The 24,634-nt window shown below is 40.9% G+C and overlaps 1 protein-coding gene and 1 long non-coding RNA gene across 2 annotated transcripts in view; one reads left to right on the forward strand and one right to left on the reverse strand.

The window, feature by feature from the left end:
* Positions 1–555: 555 nt before the first annotated feature.
* LOC311295840 lies at positions 556–4,595 on the reverse strand. Its single transcript, XR_014628407.1, has 5 exons — positions 4,251–4,595; positions 3,980–4,011; positions 3,583–3,820; positions 3,013–3,177; positions 556–1,036 (listed from the first exon to the last, which is right to left on the reverse strand). It is a non-coding gene; the product is annotated as an uncharacterized lncRNA (long non-coding RNA).
* Positions 4,596–10,287: 5,692 nt separating this feature from the next.
* arhgef3 (Rho guanine nucleotide exchange factor (GEF) 3) overlaps positions 10,288–24,634 on the forward strand; it is an 83,318-nt gene continuing 68,971 nt past the window's right edge. The window contains exons 1-2 of the mRNA XM_084416574.1: positions 10,288–10,339; positions 10,436–10,472. Coding sequence (XP_084272700.1) covers positions 10,303–10,339; positions 10,436–10,472 — 74 coding nt within the window. The 5' untranslated portion in view covers positions 10,288–10,302. The remainder of the gene's footprint in view (positions 10,340–10,435; positions 10,473–24,634) is intronic.

The following is a 24,634-nucleotide window of genomic DNA, read 5'->3' on the forward strand; positions in this document are numbered from 1 at the left end:
TCGCCAGAGAGAAATGCACATTTCGGATTAGGCTACACAAGCAGCGGTCTGTTTTCTTTCGTTTTGAATTGTTCTGTTTAAAAGAAGACCTTCCAAGCTTTCTATAGATATATTTATCAGGTCTGTCAGGCAAGTAGGCTCCCTTATACGCTGAGTTTCGGTTCATTTATGAGACGAGAGTCCAGTTCACTCGCCGGCGTGTCCGTGTCGTGATTATCTATTGTCTACACTGTAAAACTTTTCACTGTAAATTTACAGTAAAATACTGGCAGCTGGGTTGCCAGCCACATACTGTATTTTTACAGAACTAGTACTGTAAACAGCATTTACAGTATTGTACTGTAAAACGTTGTACTGTAAATTTACAGTAAAATACTGGCAGCTGGGTTGCCAGCCACACTGTATTTTTACAGAACTAGTACAGTAAACAGCATTTACAGTACTCCACTGTAATTACCAAATACAGTATATACCACATAATTTTACAATATTAAACTTGTCTACAGCAATAAATTGTATAGTAGTCACACTATGAAAAAGAAAACAACATTTTCTGGGTTTTAAAACATTTATTTTGGTTAAAAGCAAAGATCAGAAAATTGCCTTCTGTGAACATGTTGGCTGAATTTATTTTAAACATAAAATGCAATTTTAACACTTAACAACAAACAGGTAACACTTAGCACTTAATTAAAGGGATAATTCACCCAAAAATTTAAATTAGCCCATGATTTACTCACCCTCAAGTCATCCTAGGTCTACATGACATTCTTCTTTCAGACGAATACAATCGGAGTTCTATTAAAAAATGTCCTGGCTCTTCCAAGCTTTATAATGGCAGTGAAATGCTGTTTCTGTTTTGAAGTCCATACAAGTGCAAACGAAATCCCATTCAAAGTCTTCAAGTTTTCGCAGAAGTGAGGACACCTGTAGGCTTACAGTGTTCTTTTTTTGCACAACTTGGCCAGTTTTCTTTGAAGTTACTTGTCCTTTCTTTGTTTTTGATCCACGTTCAGGATTGATGTCAGGAAATCGTCTAAAAGGCAGAAAAGAAAGGAAAAAAAAAACAATGAAATATTATGGACTGAGTTTATATATTTTGACAAAGAGAGACAGCACAAAAGATGTGTAAATAAAAACCAGATATCGGTTTTAACGACTAAACTGTTTGGATAAAACTGAACAACATGAAAAAAAAATGCAATGTTGGATGTTGTGATCAATAACTGATATTTTTCTGCCCTGGTTAAAATACATCAACTCAATGTGTCTGTTTACATGTGCACTGTCAACTAACTAAACTTTTGGAAGTGGGGTTGCCAGATTTAAAGTTTTATTCTACAACTTTTAATATCATGCCCTCATCAGGTCCCATCAGAGTATCAGTGGAAAGGCAGCCATAGACTCTGTTTATATAGAGCACACATTGCCAGAATCCAGCCCAAACCTTTGTGACAGAAATAATTTAACTTTAATTGCAAGCCTTGCAATGTTTATTGCATACATGACTACATGATAATGTTAAACATGACATTTACCAGACTAAAATGCATGTTTGCACCCAAAAATGAAAATTCTGTCATTATTGCTCATCCTTAAGACTTTCGTTCATCTTCGGAACACAAATTAAGATATTATTGATGAAATCTGGGAGGTTTCTGTCCCTCCATTGACATCAATGTCATTGCAACTGTCAAAGCCCAGAAAGGTGGTAAAAACATTGGTAAATAGTACATATAACTACAGTGGTTCAACCTTAATATTATGAAGTGACGAGAATACTTTTTGTGTGCAAAATAACCCCAAAATAACGACATTGTTGAATAATCTCTTCTTTTACATGTCATTCTCCTACACTGTTTTGTGAGGATGAGTGGGCCGGAGTGTATTAAAGGATAACTCTTGCCAAAATGCAACCTAGGGTCTTTTTGTTAATCTACCCGAGGCAAACCTTCGTTTAAAAGCATAATTAGGATGGAAACGCCACTTAAGTTTGACCGTATTTTCGTTTTCGGTCAAATTGCCTTTTGAATGGGAGTGCTTGTGGCACGACTATGATAGCATCAAAAATCGTTATTTTTTAAAACACTAAGAAGGCTCGACACAACATGAAACTGTGCTCTCAGTATCACCAGAGGCTCTACACATGAACTCCAGCATTGAGAACATTGTTTGTGTACACAGAGTTTACTAAAAAGAAAGATTTTGAACAACTCACGGAAACTGTGTCCGCCTGCATTTTGACAGTCAAAAATAGTCGATCTAATAACTTTATTCTAGAGCTGCTGTAAAGCCAAAACAATCTATGTTACTGTAATTTCCTATTATCACTGTAAAGCTGCTTTGAAACAATCTATATTGTTAAAAGCGCTATATAAATGAAGGTGACTTGACACTGTTTACACTACGTCAACAGCGTAGGAGATTGACGTGAAAGAGTAGAGATTGTTGAATAATGTCATTATTTTGGGGTTTTTTGTGCACAAAAGGTATTCTCATCACTTCATAATATTAAAGTTGCACCACTGTAGTTACATGGATTATTTAAACAATGTTTTTACTAGCTTTCTGGGCCTTGAAAGTTACAAAGATGTTTCTGTCTATGGCTGGTTCAGAAACCTCTCAGATTTCATCACAAATATCTTAATTTGTGTTCTGAAGATGAACGAAGGTCTTACAGGTTTGGAACGACATGAGGGTGAGTAATTAATGACAGAATTTTCACTAATCCTTCAACTGAAAACAACTTGCACTGACATATCTGAAATATGTGACTGTCACTGTTTTGTCTCAAGATGCACACCAGTAATGTTTTTTTTTTTTTTTAGACATTTTTATAAAAGCTGCTTAAATACCCTAATTTTATTAAGGCCTAGACCTGTCTTAAGCTAAGCCCAGTATGGAAACCAGGGCCATATTGTTCATACCAGTAGTCAACATAATAAATACTGTCAAGACAAGTCACAATTCAGTCTAATATTTATATGAATGGCAAATATGCTAATGACTAACCTCTGAACAAACTCAAGGTGCTGCCTCTTTCTGGTACTGCAAGCTGAAGTTATAGGAGGAGGCAAACAGCGCTGCCAGGCCATGATGAAGTTAGGCTGTGATCCTTTCCACACACACCTTGACCTTCCAAACGTAATGTCCAGCACTGGTTGCTTAGAGATTGACCTGTAATTGAAAAAATAATAATACAATGAATTAATAAATAATATTAATAATTAAAATAACTATTGTGGGTTCCACTGTGGTTCGATTTTGTTGTCTATCTATTCATAGTTCTATAAATTAAAATTTTCACCTAAAAATGTAAATTGATTAGGGTTAGAACGTTAAAACGCACTGCCATATTATTTTGCTTGTTTTAAGCATAAACTCACTAAATTCTGACATATTCTTTCAGAAAACAAGACAAATTTTACTTGTCTATTAAATGCTTCTTCATGTAAGAATTTTCTATATCTGGACTGGAAACAAGAAAAAAACACTAATTAAGAAAAAATATATTTTGCAGTGGAGTGAGTAAATGATGGCTTTTCATTTTAGGTTTAAACTACCCCTTTAATGTTTACATACCAGGAAATAAGGCGTGGACTCTCTGGCAAGTGTAGATTGCTGGACATCAGCGATGCAAATTCCTGAAACAATTTTTAAAAAGGACAGCACAGCCATGATCAACAGAACCAAAACATAAAAAATATTACAGATTAATGAGATTTGTTGAATAATCTCTACTTATCTGCTTGAAGGATAACACCGTCTAACTTCTCTTTAAATTGTTAGTTGTAGGACCATGGGATGGCAATCAGGAATACTACATTTGAAAACAGCATTAGGAACATGGATTTTCTTGTGCTAGCAAAATTATGACAACGATTCAAAAGCACGATCACAGAACTGACAGCATTTGATAGCAATTTTTTTTTTTTTTTTACCACAGACTATAACTGTAACACTACTTAAAAGTACTTACATTAGCACTGGACCGTCATCAGATTACAAAGCCTGAAACGAAAAATATATATATCAAAAGCAGGTCATGCAAATAACATGGTATATGTTGCCTATTATGTGAAATATCGAAGTTAACGTTAACGTTACTTGGTAAACAGCTGGAACAGAGTGAATTGTTTGCGCGGCCGCGGCAGAAAACCGCGTTCGAAAAATCAAACCAAATAAGCATTCGTGAAATCAACGTATGTTAGAAATGCGAACGCAAAAAATATATATATATATTGGCTTACCGTATCACTCAGTTGAACAATTTTCCATCTTCTCAAACTCTAAATCCCACTAATCGTCACAGGCGCAGGTTATTCAGATGACAAATTCTTCCATCCGTCTTCATGTAAAGTTAATGTCTCCCATTTTCTGCTGCGTCACAGGCAACTAATGTTTGAAACACGAACCGAAGCTCACAAAAGCTTAAAAATTGCTCACAGATTCGCAGACACTGTTTATCTTGATAACAGGAATGATTATTCTGTTCAGTTGAATCCTGCTGACAAATCAAGTTTGCCTGTAGTAGCTACTGTCTGCTCGCGTCACATTTGAACTGAATTGAGCGCGAAAGAAATCAATCCCACAATGCAGTGCTTTTACAGTATGATACTGTATTACGAATTTATCGGGTTGAAAACAGAAATGTGCTGTATATTTACAGCTGTTCTGTAAAATATACAGCCAAATACTGTATTATGGAAATACAGTACAATTCTGTAGGAAATTCGCTGTAAATTTACAGTAAAGTTTTACAGTGTATATACTAGGCTATATTTATTTATATACAAAACGAAATTAATTTTAAAGAAAGGCTTTGTGCTTTCTGTTTGAAGTCTCAGTGAAAGTTTTAAACAGTCTTTTAGTGCCACTTTCAGAGCGGTCCCGTCCGTAACATTGTTTTTTCCTCATAAATGCGAACATGAAAAATAAAATAAAATGAATATGTTATGTTCTGTGGAGAGCCAACCCTTCTTCATCCGGTGGGTAGTATTACTTTGGTTTGCAGTGTAATTCACAGAATTACAAAAAAATATTTTGCCACCTAAAAGTTAAAGATTTTTTGTGTCACGTCCACGGCATGTGTAGCCTATTTCCCTCATATTAAATATAAAACGCTTGATTACACATTGTATTACCTTGTTATGATATAGTGACCCATACAACTGACGTTTATAACAAACCAAACCGTTTGAAAATCGGTAGAAAAATGAGCAAGTTATGGTTATTTAAAAGTACATGCACCATTGAAGTAGTGAGCGAGTACACTGTGGCAAGATGGCCGCCACGTGCGGACGTCGACCTCCATTGGCCAGCAGTGCGCACGAGACATCTAGCCTTTATATATGATATCTATGCCTGTAATGCCCATTTTATATTAAAGGGGCTTTATATTGAGTTCAGAAACCCTTGTCATTAGCGACACCGGTGGCTTTTAAGTGAAAAGTCCATTGTTTTTATTATTGTTGTTTTGGACCCCATTGACTTCCTGTCACGGTTCATGAATTCACTGTCTCTCTCTCGTCTAACTGTAATCATCAGTGATCAGTAGCGCCAGCTGGTTTCAATTGTATGTCCCTTTATAAGCTCAGTAACTGGTGTCTCATGTTGTCAGATCGTTGTGGTTTTCCTGGTGTGTTTCCCGTGCCTGTTCCTGTGTTCCTTGTGCCATTTTGGATCTTCCTGTCTTCGTCGTGTCTTCCTGGATTTCTGCACTCTTCACGGAATCATCGAGCACTTCACGAGGGATCACCACTGGATTACAGCACCAGCACCAGTTGCCCACCGAGGTCCCTGCGTCACCACACCACCAGCATTTGTGTCCGCCCACCTGTCCCTCTGTGTTGGCGTTCATCTGTGTGCTGAGTTTTCTGACCATCTGTGTGTTTTCAATAAAGAGCGTTATTGCATATACATCCTGTCTGTCATCCGTTACAGAACGATCTGACCAACTATGGATGTAGCAGGCGCCACGAATTGGGACGAGTTTGCGACTCGAAGCATCGCGAGAATGGACACCCAGGAGGAGAGCATCTCCAACACAGGTCGGGCGGTTCAAGCGCTTGTGACGCAGGTGTCCGAGCTCACCCAACAACTCCAACAGCTAAGAGTTCCCACTGCGCCGCCCACACTGCCCGTTCAGCCCAATCCACCAGAGCCGCCCCAGCAGCGTGAACCGAGACTGCCGACACCAGAGGGATATGCAGGTGAACTGGAGTTTTGCAGAGCATTTTTCATTACAGCCCCTGACGTTTAGTCAAGAACAGTCGAAGGTGGCATTCGTGCTGACGCTGTTGTCCGGCAAGGCGGCTCTCTGGGGAACGGCAGTGTGGGAGAATCAAGATCCATGCTGTGCCTCGTTCCAGGCACTCTCCGAGGAGATGAAGAGGGTCTTCGATCGTGCGGTGGCGGGTAGGGAGGCGGCCAGACTACTCGCCGATCTCCGCCAAGGTAACGGCTCGGTGTCGGAATATTCCATCAGGTTCTGCACCCTGGCTGCAGAGTGCCGATGGAACGAGGAGGCGCAGTGGGATCGATTCCTGCATGGGTTGGCTGACCGTGTCCAGAGGGAGATTTATATGCTGGACCTTCCACGCAGTCTGAATGGACTTATTGAGTTGGCGTTGCGAGTGGATGCTCGGCTGAGCAGAATGGGTCGCTTCCAACAGAACCTTCCGTTTCGCGGTATGGAGAACCCGCGCTCTGAGAACCTGGACACGGTCAGTGCCGTTTGTGATCCCGAGCCCATGCAGGTGGGTAGAGCTCGGCTTTCGCGGGAGGAGAGAGAACGGCGGAGGTCCCAAGGACTGTGCCTATACTGCGGGAAGGCGGGTCACTTCATCCACTCGTTAAAAGATCAAGCCCGGTAGTAATAATGAGGCTACTATCGGGTGGGATCTCCGCCGAGAAGACCTCATCATCACCATCATCAGCTACTCTCCTTCCGGTAAGACTAAGGTGGGCAACCCACACACACGACACCAAGGCTTTACTGGATTCGGGGGCAGAAGGTAATTTTATGGACTCAGAACTGGCTCACCATCTTCACATCCCGGTTTCCCCTCTTCCGTACAAGATCTCTTAATGGACAACAACTTCCTGACATTTCACACACCACTGAACCTATCACTCTCATCACTTCTGGTAACCACACAGAGACAATATCATTCCTCCTCATGAACTCACCTCTTGCACCTATCGTACTCGGTCATCCCTGGCTCACATTATATAATCCCAGAGTCGATTGGGGTCACAATTCTGTAGGGCTTGCATAGACTAGTCGAGTAGTCGATAGATCGACTACTCCAACCACTAGTCGACGCTGTTGGAAACAATTGACTACTCGAGCGTCCATAACCATAAATTAATTAAAAATGGCGAACGTCACCAACAGACAGTATTTCATCAAGGATGGCAAAAATATTGTAATTGGCCAACTCTGCAAGAGGCCGTTCACATATTGTGTCTAAAAACTTGTGGAAAGCGTGCACGGCCGTGAGGCTGTCTCCTACAAGCGCTTGCGCTCCCGTGGCGTCTGTCGTTGCTATGCAACCAAACTGCGCTCTCCATGATGACGGCGAAGAAGTATCATTCAGCAAAGGAATAATTTATTTCTAGCCCTTGCATTAGCTTTACTACTAACGTTAGATATATTTCTGGAGATGAGAAGGAAAAACCCACCTGGAAAAACTAGCGCACCATGTTGCTTTCATTATGAGCGCACTCGCCGCGCGCCTACATTTGAAATAACGACCTTGAGCGCGGGAAAGACGCGATATGTGAACGGCCCCTAGAAGCAGACGTCTGAAATGAAAGGCAAGAAACTTTAGACTGGCTTTAGACTGTTACATGAAAATTTAAAAATGAAATGTCATAATTATAATGTTTTCAGAGTTTACTTATGTAATTGTTGCATTAGGCTATGAATTAATAAATGTTTATTGATAAGATCTAGCTATTTCATGTCTTTTCATTTACAGTAGCATGAACGACGAGTAGTCGAGTAACTCGAGTATTGTTTTGATAAGAAATCGACTAGCAGAAATCAGTAGTCGTGCAACCCCTACAATTCTGTTTCCATGTGGAGTAATACGTGTCATGAGTCATGTCTTGTGTCTGCGTGTTCGTCTGTACCTGTGTCTGTATTCCAGGAGGAGGCGGTGAATTTGTCTAACGTGCCCGGGGAGTACCAGGACCTGAGAGAAGTGTTCGGTAAGTCTCGTGCTGCTTCTCTCCCTCCACATCGTCCCTATGACTGTGCCATAGACTTAGTGCCAGGTGAGTCTCCGCCTAAAGGCAAGTTATATTCACTTTCTGTTCCAGAAAGGGAGGCTATGGAGAAATATATTTCTGATTCTCTAGCATCCAAATTCATTAGACCTTCCTCATCTCCAGCGGGGGCGGGGTTCTTTTTTGTGGGGAAAAAGGATGGATCTCTGCGACCGTGCATTGACTACCGAGGGTTGAACAACATCACGGTAAAGAATACTTATCCTTTGCCGCTGATGTCTTCAGCCTTCGAGCGGTTACAGGGAGCATCCATCTTCACAAAATTGGATTTACGTAACGCTTATCATTTAGTTCGCATAAGGAAGGGGGGTGAATGGAAGACCGCGTTCAACACCCCCAGGGGGCACTTTGAATACTTGGTCATGCCCTTCGGTTTGTCCAACTCCCCAGCGGTCTTCCAGGCACTCGTCAATGACGTGCTGAGAGATATGGTTGACCAGTTCATATATGTCTACCTGGAGCTGGATGAGATATTGATTTTTTCATCTTCTCTCCAGGAACACGTTCAGCACGTCAGACGAGTGCTTCAGAGGTTGCTAGAGAATGGGCTTTTTGTCAAGGCGGAGAAATGCGTTTTTCATGCACAGTCTGTTCCTTTTCTAGGGTACATCGTCTCGTCTGAGGGAGTGCGTATGGATCCTGACAAGGTTAAGGCTGTGATAGATTGGCCAAGTCCAGATTCCCGTAAGGCCCTACAGAGGTTTCTGGGGTTTGCCAATTTTTATCTGCGTTTATTCGTCTTTCGCTTACATGGCCTCCCGATGGACGTGGTTTCCGACAGGGGGCCCCAATTTGTGTCCAAATTTTGGCAATCATTTTCTAAGTTACTGGGGGCGACTGTCAGTCTCTCTTCGGGGTTTCATCCCCAAAGCAATGGTCAAACGGAGAGAGCCAACCAAGATCTGGAGAGAGTGTTGCGATGTTTGGTTTCCAAGAATCCTTCCTCTTGGAGCCAACAACTCTCTATGGTGGAGTACGCCCACAATTCATTACCGGAGCGTCCTGAATCAGCTGTGGAGTTTATTTATTTATTTATTTATTTATTTTTCCCTTCAAGAATTTGTTTAATGCAGCAAATGTTTAAAGGTGTGTTTGGGTTGTTTTAAATAAATACAAATAGAATTAATATATCTTAGAGTTGTTTGTTGTGGTGGTGATTAGATGAGATCTCTGGTGACAAATGTATTTTAAATCATTTTGGTGTAGTTTTTTTTTTTTCACTAGCTGTCTTTGTGGTAGAGGCAGGAAGGAAGTAATGGAGTTTAGAATAGCTAAGCAAATAAGACTTCTTTACCTCTTTAAACATTAATTCTTAAAATAATAATGTTTGTTAATTTATTTGTAAACAACTTCTCTTTTTTAAATTGTTTTAAATTGGTGATTGGTAAAAGTAGCGATGTTCCTGAAGCGTCGCAAGGGGGCGTAACGTTACTGATAACGCACACTAGTTTAGCCTACTACTCTTACTAGCCTACTCTTACTAGCCTACTCTTACTACTTTTACTACTTACTACTACTCTTACTAGCCTACTCTTACTACTCTTACTGTTTCTGCCAGAGAAGCCTATGCGTTATCTGTTTATAATAGTAAATCTGCTAACCCATTCTAAGGATTGACATTGCCTATTCGTGTACAAATTGAATGAGAAATAATGTTACAGTGAAACAGATAGTACAATTATCTGAAACACATTTCTAGTGTTTCATGGATGCAGTGAATCTTTTAAAGAGAGCATAATAATGATCCATGTCTGCTCCTGACAGGGTTTAGTGGGACAGATCCTGTCATCCGTAAACCAAACCTCTCCCATCCGACCGAACTGAAGAGAGGAGGAGTGTGTGTGTGTGTGTGTGTGTGTGTGTGTGTGTGTGTGTGCGCGCGCGCGCGCGCTCCTGGCGTGTCACAACACTACAAACGAGGAATAGGAGACCGCTAACATTCTCCCTCAAATCAAAGTCTGATGCGAAGCGGTTTCATTTGATACTTTTACATGTTTTTGTGAAGCTATGCGAAGAACGCGTGTATGTGAGCACGCATGCGTGTGTAAGTGAGTGTGTGTTAGTCAGCTGTATCGATCTGATGAACGACTGATGGTGTGAAGTGAAGTTCTGCTCTGACTGGATATATCTAACGTTACAGACTCAATGCAGAGTGTCGGAGCAGAGGAAACATCAGGGTGAGTACAACACATCATCAGATAAAGACAACATATTACTGGCCGATATCTAGACTGTCAAAATGGACAAATATGTAAGACATTTATTAATTACAAGGCTTCACTGATGACAAAAATATGTTCTGAGAATGTTTCGCTAACGTTCCCATGACGTTGTTCTCTCAACGTTGTGAAGAAAAACGCCCTATGAACGGTTTGAAAGCATTTTTAAAGTCCAGATAACTTTGAACACACTCTTCATTAATGTTGCTGGTAGAACGTTATTTGTCCAGAACCAAAGTTCTGAGAACGCGCATATCTGTCACTCCATACTTGGCTTTTTGGATGATCAAAGAAAAAGTTTGTCTTTAATTATCTTTTGTGCTTGCTAATTAAATTATTTATAGCTTAACTCAAGAAAACGGATCTTATACCGCATAGACTGCATTGAAAAATGAACATTTAAAAGATTCTTTTAAAAATGAACCCCTGTCATATGTCTCTCTCTGTACACACTGTATTTAAGTCACTGCCGAACCTGTTCTATAGCTTTTCACGTGTCTGCAAACATAACATGATGGAATGCTGTTTTTCTATTGCAGTAAAAATGTTTCTTGTTGGTCTCTGTTCTTGGTTTGTTTGGTCAGTTTCTGGACTTGCTTTCAGACTCATGCAGGAGCTGGTTCTCAGTTCTGTATGATTCGGCGTGTGAGAGTCTGTCATGACAGCTGTGGTCGCGGACAGGACTATACTTTTATTCCCTGTATATTTAGATACCGCACAACAGATGTCTCAGTGACCTGGTGGGGTTCAAAAGTCAGTCTGTCTATAAAGATATGATCTTGTCAGCCAGAAGGACAGATGAACACTGATCACTGGTCAGGAGACAGCAGATCGCTCACCTGTCGAGTGTGTTGGACCCCATGAGGTCAGTCTATGTGTGAATTGAACTAACTGCACTGGCCAGCCAGAGATGAGACCGGGACGGGCGAGGAGTGCAGCGAATCGTGCCGAGTCGTAATCCCCACGCTAATGCTGGATGAATGTGTTCAGAATAACCTTCTGACCAGCCCTGATCCTCACGGCCCTCTTCCTTGGTGGGATTAGGGAAGTTTTCTTTGGTCTTTTCATGGCAAACCCAGGCCAGGTTCTACAAATGTGTGTGATTCCCATCGCACTGTTTCTCTCCCACCCTATATATCTCATAGAGCTCAGGATTATGTGTGTTATGTGAATGATGATCTCTGTTGTGTGAATGAAGAGCACTGTAGGCTGTGTTTTAGGTGACAGGTGCCAGCATAAATATCACATGGTCTTCGTGATCTTAGTTATCTCCAATAAGGAATAACTGAGAAAAATCGTGTTATTATTTACTCTTTACCCAACATGTCATCACTTTCTTAAAATATACATTGCATCATCGCACGCCCTGATTCTGTTGAGTTATACGCGTTGCTGGGTCAACATATTTTGTTGATCCTGGAGCAACATTCTGGTCTGGAAACCCTATCCCTGCCCCTAAACCTAACCCTGCCCATGAGTTATCCTTAAAATCAGAGGGAATAGAAGCACCTAACTCTGGTTGTAAGCCTGAACTTGACATAAACGTTAAACTTGTCCCTCAAATCTGATTGGTTCTGCTTGCAGCATCACCTCATCTCTCAGAGAGTCTGAAAACAGTTCGATAGTCTCTTTAAACCCCTCCTTTCCGTGAGCTTACTCTGCTCTGATTGGTCAGATGGCTCAGTCTGCTGTGATTGGTCTACTCTGCTGTGATTGGTCAGATGGCTCAGTCTGTTGTGATTGGTCTATTCTGCTATGATTGGTCAGATGACCCAGTCTGCTGTGATTGGTCTTCTCTGCTGTAATTGGTCAGATGGCTCAGTCTGTTGTGATTGGTCTACTCTGCTCTGATTGGTCAGATGACCCATTCTGTTGTGATTGGTCTACTCTGCTCTGATTGGTCAGATGGCCCACTATGTTGTGATTGGTCTGCTCTGTTCTGATTGGTCAGATGGCTCAGTCTGTTGTGATTGGTCTACTCTGCTCTGATTGGTCAGATGGCTCAGTCTGTTGTGATTGGTCTACTCTGCTCTGATTGGTCAGATGACCCAGTCTGTTGTGATTGGTCTACTCTTCTCTGATTGGTCAGATGGCCCACTATGTTGTGATTGGTCTACTCTGTTCTGATTGGTCAGATGGCTCAGTCTGTTGTGATTGGTCTACGCTGCTCTGATTGGTCAGATGGCCCACTATGTTGTGATTGGTCTACTCTGTTCTGATTGGTCAGATGGCTCAGTCTGTTGTGATTGGTCTACTCTGCTCTGATTGGTCAGATGGCTCAGTCTGTTGTGATTGGTGTACTCTACTCTGATTGGTCAGATGGCTCAGTCTGTTGTGATTGGTCTACTCCACTCTTCTCTGATTGGTCGATCGCTTACAGCGGTGTAAAAAACGAAACAATTATATTTTTTATAAATTCTCTATTTTTGTTCATCCATTGAAATTCAAAAAGTACATAAAGACATCGTAACATCCATATGAACCAAGCGGTTTAATTCAAGTCTTCTAAACAGACACAATCACTTTATATGATGAAAAAATTTAATTTATGCTTTTATTTATTTTTATTCACAAATATATGGTAAACATGTTCGGTCAAACATGACGTGCAGGAACCAATGAGCTTTGTTCTCACGTCAAGCATTCATGTTGAGCCTCTGCTCCACTGTTTACTTCTCTGAATGAAAATGAACAAAAGTCACATGGGTTTGAAATTAGGGTGCCTAATAAAGGGTGTCTAAACAATGACAACATTTTCATTTTGGGGTGAACTGTCCTGATATGAAAAATGAAATGTGAAAGTGAAATTTCCCACACAGAGGTTTGTGATTTCCAGGGTTTTCTCATTTTGAGAGAAGAAATACTTCTATTACATTCAGTGAGGAAGTAAGAGTTTGCACAGAAAAAACTCCCTTTTTTCCCACACAGGGAGTAACAGGTCAGGTGCTGTCTGTGCACGCTTACTCAAAGCTCAAACAGTTTATGAGTCTCTATAGAAACAGTGCAACACATAACAGACATGGCCTTCATCACTAAGCCTGGAGTGATATCAGAATGTTCCTTTCCTCACTTTATAAGCAAGGAGATACAGTGAAGGTTCACACAGACAGACACAAACAACCCTGGCTGATCTAAAACTCAGTGTAACACACATTAGACTAGTTTCTCAAACTACTGGGACCAAAACCCAGCTGTGTTAAATGTTAAGTTTTATAATTAATAGTTTGAAATATCAATTTCCGCAATCCAGAAACATCTCGAGGACCTTCAGGCCATGGTCTCGTTGAGACATACACAGTTTAATATGCAACAGCATTTCCACATACAGCCTTTTGTTTTGTCTGTCGGAGTTTCTTTTGAAAATGGCATCAAAATTCCCTTTTTATGAGGCTTGGCCTGAAGAAATACATCTGAAATGCAAATCAAGAAAATGTTAGGTAGTACTGTAATCTATTACATATTCTAGGTATAATCTAAGTACCTTTTGAAGTAACTTGTTTATCACATTCATTTAAATAGGATAATCTTGTACCATATTGGTATAAAAATATTTTTTTCAGTTGTTTGTTATTAACAACATGATGCACATTAAATATTACATTACGTCAGGGTTTCCCAAGCACGTTTGTAAGTTGATGAAGAGCTAATAATTAATTAAATCATAAAAATTGAAAAGATAAAAAAATAAGAATTAGAGAGAATCATTAAAAAATCCCCGTAAAAAAACGGTAATATTCCGGTTAAAAAAACCCGTAAAATTACATGACATTTACATGTTTTTCATGTAATTTCACACAGGAAATGTACATTTGCAGTCTACTTCTGTAATTTTACGGGGTTTTTTTTTTACCACATTTCAAAAATACATGAAAAATCTGTAAAATAAAACAGTACAATTCTGTAAAACTACAGGTTTTTTTTTTACAGTGTGAATAATATTTAATCCATAATCATGTAATCCATAAAAAAAGTAACTGTTTGTAAGTGTTTGAAAACATTACAAGTGCACTAATTTAATAATCCAGATTAGGCCTACATGTGATCAGTTTTTACGAGTAACCAGCACAGTGTTTTATAGGATGCAAGTGCCAAAAAAATTTTCACCATGCCAAAAAAACAGTTTACCATACGTTTTTTATGGGCTACCATAGGCGAAAAAAAGATATATGTGTATGTTCTATCAAATATATAGTTGGTTCCTCCTTTATTTACTGAAAACAATACATGTTAGTCATAGTTTTGTGTGACAAATGAGTTTCCCTTCCAAGTTCTGACCGAGGCTGAAAGTGGAACAGATGGGAAAGGGCCTTGAAACATGGGAAGTGAGTAATTGGAAATGTAGGGTTGTAGTGTGGAGTCGAGTTACTGAATCAGATTCTCTTACGGCTGTTGAGCGGCTCAGTTTGCAGAACCTCCTGTTCTTCTCACACACACTCACTCTTTTCTGCTTTAGCTAAAGTCCACTCCCTCATGTCCTGCGGCGTGTAAACCCGGATTGCCTAATCCAGTCGTCAATCATCAATTATTACGTTTTGTTGACACTGTTGGAATGGATTATGTGTCTGTCAGCTGTCAGTCATTGAGTGAGGATGGGAAAATGAGTAGAATATCTCATTCTGATAAAATGCAATTGTCGGTATTGGAAAAAACAAAACACTGTGCCACAATTGTATTCCTCCACATTTGGCATTAAGCTGTTCTCTAGTGTTTGTCCTCCTGCACCTGTTGTCCACACTGAACTGATCTTGCAGACTGCGGCTCAGCTGTGATAGAAATGCCTGGCATAAACTGACAGGTGGATTTCTGCCCACATTGCTTGATTGTATCTGTAACGGGCAACTTCAGCCGTGGAAAGTAAGGGACACTCTCAGTGTCTTTTTGTGGTGAAAGAGGTGGTTTCTTTACTCTGCATGTGTCACACAACCCATTGTTGGCAGATAAAAACTAAAATCACTTTAAGCAAAACATTTCACTGGGAGATGATTGAACACGACAGATTTTCTTCTGGGTAAGTGATCTCAAACTGAATTTAGACCAATCAGCTGTGAGACAAATGAAGTGACAGATATCTGACACGAAGTCAGGAGTGATCCAAATTCATTTCAGAGACAAAATTTCTTGACTTTGACTGATAATTACTTGTTTTTACAATTAATATTAAGCAGGTTCATTGTGAACCCTCACAAATTATTGAATAAGTTGATTCACATGTCAGATATCTTCTTTCAGCTTGCCTTTTCAAACCTTCAGTGACAATTGCTGGTTATTCCTTTCTCGGATAATGTGAAGTTATAGTTTTACGCTGTTATGAACTCACATACTGTACGTCTAGGACAGCGAGTCGTAATTAAATCACTTAACAACACATAGGTCTATAGATATAACGAAGCCATTTCATCATGAGAGGGTTAAAGCCAAAACAGAAAACTTTGCTGACTAATCTAAAGCAACTCTAAAGATTCTTTTGTACCTTAAAATAATGTTTCCAAAATGGTTTCAGTGGTTAATCAACTCGTAAAAGGGTGAACAGAGGACTTCTGCATTCGCTCTGAGACCCTCTGTCGGCTATAACCGCACTATGCAAGTTTGCCAGATCGGGTAATCTGTAGTTCGAATGAGACATAAGAAACTACAAATTTGACTTGCTTTACGGCAAGCGTTACAATAGTCATTATTTAGTTTTTCTTCATTTCTGATGTCGCAATACATCATACTTTCATAAAATCATGCAACATACTCTACCTTGTCTGTGGACATGTTATTTCCAGAGCCGGTGCTGGATAAACAGCGAGCGTGCGACAGTAGACTGCGGGCGGCGAAATTATTTACGACAGCGGTAATGGACAATTCCACTTCCAACCTGTAGGGGGACCGAAGAGGAAAAGTGCTTTGGTGTTGCTTTAACGGAGAGGTCTAACTTACCTTCAAACAAAAAACAAAAAAGAAAGAAATGACCTGTTTTCTAGCCAGGCAGAGAAGGGCAAACGCTGTGAGGACTTGCTCTGCTTTTATGCTGAATCTTCTCCACCCGACAGCCAATCACAGGCAGCTACTCGTCACCGATGTCTCCAGGATTCAAAGACGAAGCAAGAAAAACACAATCTGTGTTTCCACCCAACTTTTTTTAGGCAAATTATGGGAAATCGCTAGATTGGGTAAACCCAGCCCGATCTGCCGGCGATGTGATTTCGCCCTGCAGCTCAGGTTGGACACCTGTACATTCTTCTATCCTGCTTCCGTTACAAATCTGTGGGGACCAATCACAAATTGGCTTATGCACCACCTATTGGCGGGTTTAATCCAATCCATTTCCAGAGCGGTTACGGCTCTGTCCAATTCCTTTTAACCTCTCGACGATGCTCAATGGCTTCTTTAGTTTGGCAAACAAATCGCTCGAGTGGGTGCACAACCTGCAAAAATCGCTGGATGCCATTGTTTCTGCAAACCGCTGATCAATGCTCCAAACCAACACGTTTGTTGACACGTTTCCTACCTGTAGTTTTCGCTGCCGGATCGTTGGTCTGATTGGTTGAAGGACTATCCAATTGCGTACAGAGTCATTTGAACTCTGCCCGCTGATCACGCCTCTTGTGCAGTAGAAATACAGAGCAGACTAATGTTCAGTCTTAAAAGATCGAGCTTGGTCAGGTGATAGCCAGACTAGGATATCGCATAAAACAACAGTGGATGTAAACTAGGGCTGCACGATATTGGAAAAAAAATTACATTGCGATATTTTTTTCCCAACGATATATATCGCGATATTGCGAGCCATCAATCCAGGCTAAAATTCAAATAATTACCATTCCATGTTATTAATAATTTCACTAATAAGCAAGCTTCATTACAAGTGACAAAAAGGCCACTTAATATTTTATTCCAGAAACATATTTCTCTCAGAATTCGGTGAACGTTCTACACAGGACCTAACGTTCTTCAGGTTCTAGAACCCGAAAAATTATGTTTTCTGTGCTGATTCAGTGACGCGTTCATGTAAACGGCACCTAGAACCAGCAAAAGTAATGATTAATAGTATGTAAAATATTATAATGAAACATTTTAATTGTTTATTAATAAACAAGTGTTTTCTGTAAAGATGAAGTTGACAATAGCCTACTGACTCGTGATCTTCGCAGCAGTGATCGGGAGAAATGCACTTTTCATACAGATTAATTATTTATTTTTTTTAATGGTTCTTCTGTAGATAATAGTTATATTTCTATTTTTTTTATTATTATTGTTATTTTTCGGTATGTGAGGCGAGTAGGCTACCTTTTATGCTGAGTTTCGGTTCATGGATGATAGCTTAATCTCGAGTTCAGGCGCTGGCTGGCTGCTATATTTAATTTTTAGGCTATTTATTAAATCCAAGAAAATGGATAATGAAATACTGATTAAAATTAAGATACAATTAATACAAAACGAAATTCGTTTTAAAGAAAGGCTTTGTGCTTTCTGTTTGAGGTCTCTGTGAAAGTTTTAAAGCAGTCTTTTAGTGCCGCTTTCATAACGGTCGCGTGACGAGTCCTCACGTAACATTGTTTTTTTCCTCATAAATGCGAACACGAAACGACTTTTTTTTTAAAAGACAACCATCCACAACTTTATAACACTCCAGCAAAGTAGCCTACCTCTTTTTGGTCAACAACATCCTCCTTTTTGTAGACGAAATAGGCTAGTCCCAAATAGCTGATTTTTACTTTTTTGCGGCGGATCCTCTTCGTCACGCATTTTTAGCTATAGGATTGCCAGTGAATGTTGGCTGTGAGCGGTGAGCGCGTTCCTGTCAGATTCTCACTGTGCAGGCACGCGTAACGCGTATGTCACCCCAGCAAAAAGCCATACAACAAACTTGTGTTTACTGTGTGCTACCCTGGTGCTACCGTTCTCTTACACTATGGGTGCTACTAACGTAACGTTACCCTTCACATCGCATGTTCCGGCGATGTGACTATCGCTCATTCGCACATCGCGATGTCGATGTTAAAACCGAATATCGTTCAGCCCTAATGTAAACACCCATAGTATAGGCTTGTGCTGAACTTTATTGTACAGATGGCGCTGTATTAAGCAGTGCATTTCTGTTGCTTCATGAAGACGTCTAAAATGTCTGTGTATTTGACAAATATTGCATCTAATCCACTTCGTCTGTGATAAAGTAAGGAAACGCTTATAAACACTTTCAATTCCACCCCCGACTGCAAACGGCAACTCTCGCTGATCGCTCTGATGCACTTTACATCTAAAAATGCGCACAAATACTTATACGCTTAATTGAGCCAAATATGTTTTTTATCCAATAAGAAGACATAAACTATGATGGAAACACATTTACCGAAATGTGTTTCAGTAATCCCGAAATCCCTCTATGCACACGCACACACACACACACACACACACACACACAAAAATGTAGCTGACTTTGCCTCAACAGAGGATGTGATTGGATAACTGGACTAGTTAGTGGACCAATGGCATTGCACAGCTCTGATGACGGCACAGTTTTCGATTCCGCCCCGTCTGCAAACGATAACTCTCGCTGATCGTCTGATCGCTCTGCACAGCACCACTTCAAGCCGAACACACCTAATGTCTGTCATCAGAACGATTCGGTTCAATTCCCTCCAGAAGCGTCTCACACGAGTGTGTTCACAAACACCAGCATCCCAACGCTAGAGATCATGACAGCGTTTATTGAGTTTCGACTGACGCTCTGAGACACACTCATTTATGATGGAGGGAAAAGAGCCGATTGCAGTTTTATTACTGATATTTTGCGCCAGTTTCCCAGGAACTCTTGAACACATGGGATGGAAACGCTGCTTTATTCACTAATGTTTTATTCAATAATACATTTAAAATTCACAACTTTGGATGGAAACATAGATATATTGATGTAATTTAAAAAAGTCAAATAAAGCAAAACAAAAAACTGGATGTAATACGTAATACGTAATGCGTAGCAAAAATTCTGTTTAAACAACTCTGTCTCAATGCATGGGCCAGTTTACGTCCACTTCAAGTGCATTACTGTGTTTTGATTTCTGTTACTTTCAATCATTTTCTGTGGTGATCAACATTATACCACAAATGTTCACTTCTTTTGAACCTAGAACATTCAAAAGTGATTTGGAGAAAGCATTTGAGGGTGTTTGTATCTTTCTATCTGGCGGGCGTGTGGTAAAATATAAGGCTTCAAGAAAGGTTTTTAATAACTGATGTCATATTTCTGAGGGCAGAATGTCTGATGGCTTTAAAGGGTGAGGCTCTACAGTCCATGATGTCATGGCTAGTCTTGCTTTGCCAGCATGTTAGTCAGTGCTGTGTGGGTGTGTGTGTGTGTGTGTGTGTGGGTGTGTGTGTGTGATTTCGAACATCTATGCATGTTAATAAGTTTATGTAGCAGGCCAGTACCAAGTGTAAACTAATCTTTTCACACACACATGCACATTACACAGTCTATACTCACAAGCACATGATGCCTCTTCATGGAAGAACATTCTAAGAAAAACATGTGACAAACCAGTGTGCCCGAGGACTGTCTTTATACATGCATTTAATTCATTATGCAACCTATAATAATTGAATTCTCTAAAGCCAGTTCACACAGACACATTCATGTTTAGAGCGAGTGTAAACGGGTAAAGAGTTAGATCAGCTCTGGCTGAGTTTAATTTTTCAAATAAATTGCCATTTACTGAATATGAACTTTCTACTCGGTACATTGAGAACTCTAATATGAAATACAATTGAAATTAATTTTAACATTCAGAAGAAAAATGAAACAAGTAATACCCAGGGAATAAGGAACATCCTGCCTGTATCTTTTAGGGGACTCTATACCCCAAAATGGATGGAGACCTAGCAACACTCACAGAGAGCCAATGACCAGATTTATTATGAACGGTGGCCTCAGAAAGACGACTCTCTAAAATGAGAGAAGTCTAACTACGCTAAGGACTGCTTACCAAGGAGGCTCACTAAAGAGACTGACAACTCAATACTGCTATCCAAACAGACCTCTGGGGAGTGAAGGTCTCAGCATGACGACTGAACAATGCTTCGCTAAGGGTGGTTCTGCCAAGGAGGCTCACAGAGAGCCATACAACCCAGTGTGACCAACCAGACTGAGATCTAGAACCGAGGCCTCAGCAAGACGACTCTCTAAAGCGAGAGGAGGCCTAACTACGAAGGAGGCTCAAAAAAAGCCTACAACCCAATCCACTGCCTCCACGGAGCTGTCAGAGTAGAGGCTTCAGCACAATGACCCTCTATAGTGAGAGACAGCCTAACTACGCTCCACGCTAAAAGATCACCTCACCAAGGAGGCTCACAGAGAGACATACACCCCGAAGAACGCTCTAAGAACGGCCTCAGCAAGATGACTCTCTAGTCTAAAGCGAGAGGAGGCCTAACTACGTTCTATGCTAAGGACTGCTTACCAAGACTGACAACACAATACTGCTATCCAAGTGCCCTGGAGGCGGAGACCTCAACAGGACGCCTCTAGAGCGAGAGGATGCCTAGCAATGTCTACCTTGAAGACATGGAGGCTTAAAAAAAAGTCTACAACCCAGTCCACCATCTCCAATGAGCTTTCCTTCAGTATAATGACCCTCTATAGCGAAAGGAAGCCTAACTACGCTCTACGCCAAGGGCTACTTACCAAGGAGGCTCACAAAAGAGACTGACAACTCAATACTGCTATCCAAGCCGAGCTCTGGGGAGCGGAGGCCTTAGCAGGGCATCTCTCTAGAGCGAGAGGAGGCCTAACAACACTCCACCTTAAAACAGCTCCACCAAAGAGGCTCACAGAGGGCCATACCACTCGTTACGTGGAGCGGAAGACCTTGCCCATAACTGGGAAGGTTGTAATCCACACTCATTCTAAATGAACAATGGAAGCTAAGCGCTAAGGCTAGCTACAACCATTGTAAAACCTGTAATATGATTTGGTCTCCAAGTTTATATAGCGCTTTTAACAATGTAGATTGTTTCAAAGCAGCTTTACAGAGATAAACGTATAATTTAAGGTAACAGAGATTGTTTTGGCTTTATAGCGGTTCTTTAATAAAGTTATTTTCCAGCTTAAAGTTAGTTTTGATTGATTCGCTTCCGTCGCAACGATCATTTGTTATTAAATTAGGGGCCGCTAAGACGACACCATTCTCTCTACACAGACTTTAAACGCGAACCTGTGATAAACGCTGATGGCGTTCACATGCGCATTAAGAACTGGTTCTATAGTTATGTGCGTTTGTATATATGTGCACAGGTTTGTAATTCCCTACAAACCAAACCTAAACAAAGTACTGGTGTTTCCTTATAAATTTTGATACAGAATTTTATTTTATTTTATCACTTCGGGGTAGATACGCGAAACGAATTTCCCGAAAACGCTTTATCTGTAGAGTGGGAAAGGGATCCTCCATAGGGAGAGACTAGTTGGCACTTCAGCACTGCGTTGTCATCGGGTCCAGGCGAAGGTCCTTCATCAGATCTGGATACAGCCTGGATCCGGCAGGCTGCGGGAAAACCTCGGGATAAACAAAGACACTAAAATTAGCGTAGATGCCATTCTTCTCATGATGTAACGAGTACATCAGGATTTATGGGAAGTGTTCCCGGTTCCGGCTGACCTAATCTCTGCAGCCTAACATTGAATTCTCCAGCACTCTCAGAGTACAACAGAAGGGGTTTGCCCAAGGTGAACAGACCACATCGTGTTGGAGACTAAAAAAAAAAAACCTTTTTGTTGGGTTCTCGAGATGGAAAGAGCTCATCCCAGGGACTGGAGGACCCTGCTTCAAACCCCGACTCAGGGGGAACCCCGACTCTTCAGTCAAACCCAAGGAAAGACGGGTTCTCTAGACTCCAACTCTCACGAAGGTGCCTAGAAGGGAAGGGTTCGCAAACTAAAAAAAAAAAAACCTTTTTTGTTGGGTTCTCGAGATGGAAAGAGCTCATCCCAGGGACTGGAGGATCCTGCTTCAAACCCCGACTCAGGGGGAGGGTTCTGCTCTTCAGTCAAACCCAAGGAAAGACGGGTTCTCTAGACTCCAACTCTCACGAAGGGGCCTAGAACTCGGAAAGGTTAGCAAACTAGGGCGAAAAAAAATAAAAAGCTTCCCGTCGTGTTCCAGAGATTAACACTGAGCACTGCTATTGTGCCGGCAGATCTTAAGGTAACATTAGGCCTCACACATTAGTAATAGCAGGCCGGAAAGGGAAAGAAATCTCAGACGACTCCACCTCCTGCGAGCAGCAGCCATATCACCCTGTAGCCCAAGATCGGTTGCCCACTGAAGGTAAGCAGGGCTGAGCCTGGTTAGTACCTGGATGGGAGACCTCCTGAGAAAACCAGGTTGCTGCTGGAAGAGGTGTTAGTGAGGACAGCAGGGGGTGCTCACCCTGTGGTCTGTGTGGGTCCTAATGCCCCAGTATAGTGACGGGGACACTATACTGTCAAAAAGCACCGTCCTTCGGATGAGACGTAAAACCGAGGTCCTGACTCTCTGTGGTCATTAAAAATCCCATGGCATTTCTCGCAAAAGAGTAGGGGTGTAACCCCGGTGTCCTGGCCATATTCCACCCATTGGCCCTTACCAATCATGGCCTCCTAATAATCCCCTTCCATTGAATTGGCTCTATCACTCTCTCTCCTCTCTCCACCTATAGCTGGTGTGTGGTGAGCGCACTGGCGCCGTTGTACTGTGGCTGCCGTCGCATCATCCAAGTGGATGCTGCACACTGGTGGTGGTTGAGGAGAGATCCCTTGATATGATTGTAAAGCGCTTTGGATGTACAGTAGTACATATGAAAGCGCTATATAAATGCCTCATTCTATTCTATTCTCCTCCGTGATCGAACCTGCCTGCCCTTATGGACCCGAACCGTGGTGTCTCTCATTCCTCTCTCATCCCTCGAGAGAGAACAAACAACAAAGGAGCTCATCACAGCGACCGCATCATAAAGAGCACGTTCAGCTCCCCCGAGAGCCCTCGAAGATGCCAGGCTCTATCACTAATCAAGAATGACATGTTGAATAGTGACAAGCACATCACTGTGAGGGCCTTCGACTCCCTCGAGAGCCGAATGCGCTCGTGCAAACGCTAACTACTATCCCTCAGGTGAGAACAAAGTAATAGCTTCTTACCTGTCTCTTTCAGTCAGTCTCGCGAATGCATCACGAAGCACACCTCACAATGAGCGCATTCAGTTCCCTGGAGAACTGAACACACGTGCTCCTTACCCAGACAAGTCGTGTGTCCTCAAGTGTTGTGAGTGATCGTCTTCACACGTACATAAACGTATCCTCGTCCGAGGACGCAGTGCGAGTGCCCATTCAAAAGGGAACTTTATTTGTTATTGTGTGAGCCAATTTTTTGGTGTTTTGTTTTTCTCAACAGCAAATTTCATTTCATTTTTGTTTTGTTTTTGTTTGTACTTTTTTGTTGATACTGTCTGATTACTATACAAGAATATCAGGTCTGTCTGTCTGAATATCACAATAAACGGTTTAGATACAGGTTTTAGAAGGACATTTCCACATTTTCTTGGAAAAGTCAATACTGTAGTACACAGAAAAAGAATATGCATATTTGTAGGTATGAAGTACATTTATTTTTTTGCAATTTGTTTCAAGTAAACATTTGCATGTCCATTTTACAAATAAAGACATAAAGTAAATTTTGTCAATATTATCACAGATTGTGATGCACGTGATGGCTCAGAAGTTGTAAAGAGTTTGACAATTCCACTAAGAATAAACTCATCAGTTATCAACAAGATGTGCATTTAGTTATTTGCGCAAATTGTAGACTTTTACACACATTTCTAAATGAAAAAAAAATGCAAATGTAGTGTGAACAAAAAATCTCATCTGAGAATTGAGCTAAAGTGATTGAGAAAAAAAACATTAGTACAAGTGTTTATGATGAAAAATAACTTCTTCTTTTTTTTTTTTTTTTTAACCTCAGCACTGAATTATGATTTTCACATGCATGTTCAGTGCTCAGTTAAACCAAAACAATAATCAATACAATGGTTGGACTGCGTAAATTGAGATTTAAGACTGGAAAGCTAAAATGTTAAAACACTAGGCATCATACACTTGCTGA

This window comes from Rutilus rutilus (assembly GCF_951802725.1).
Source record: "Rutilus rutilus genome assembly, chromosome: 8".
Lineage (NCBI taxonomy): Eukaryota > Metazoa > Chordata > Actinopteri > Cypriniformes > Leuciscidae > Rutilus > Rutilus rutilus.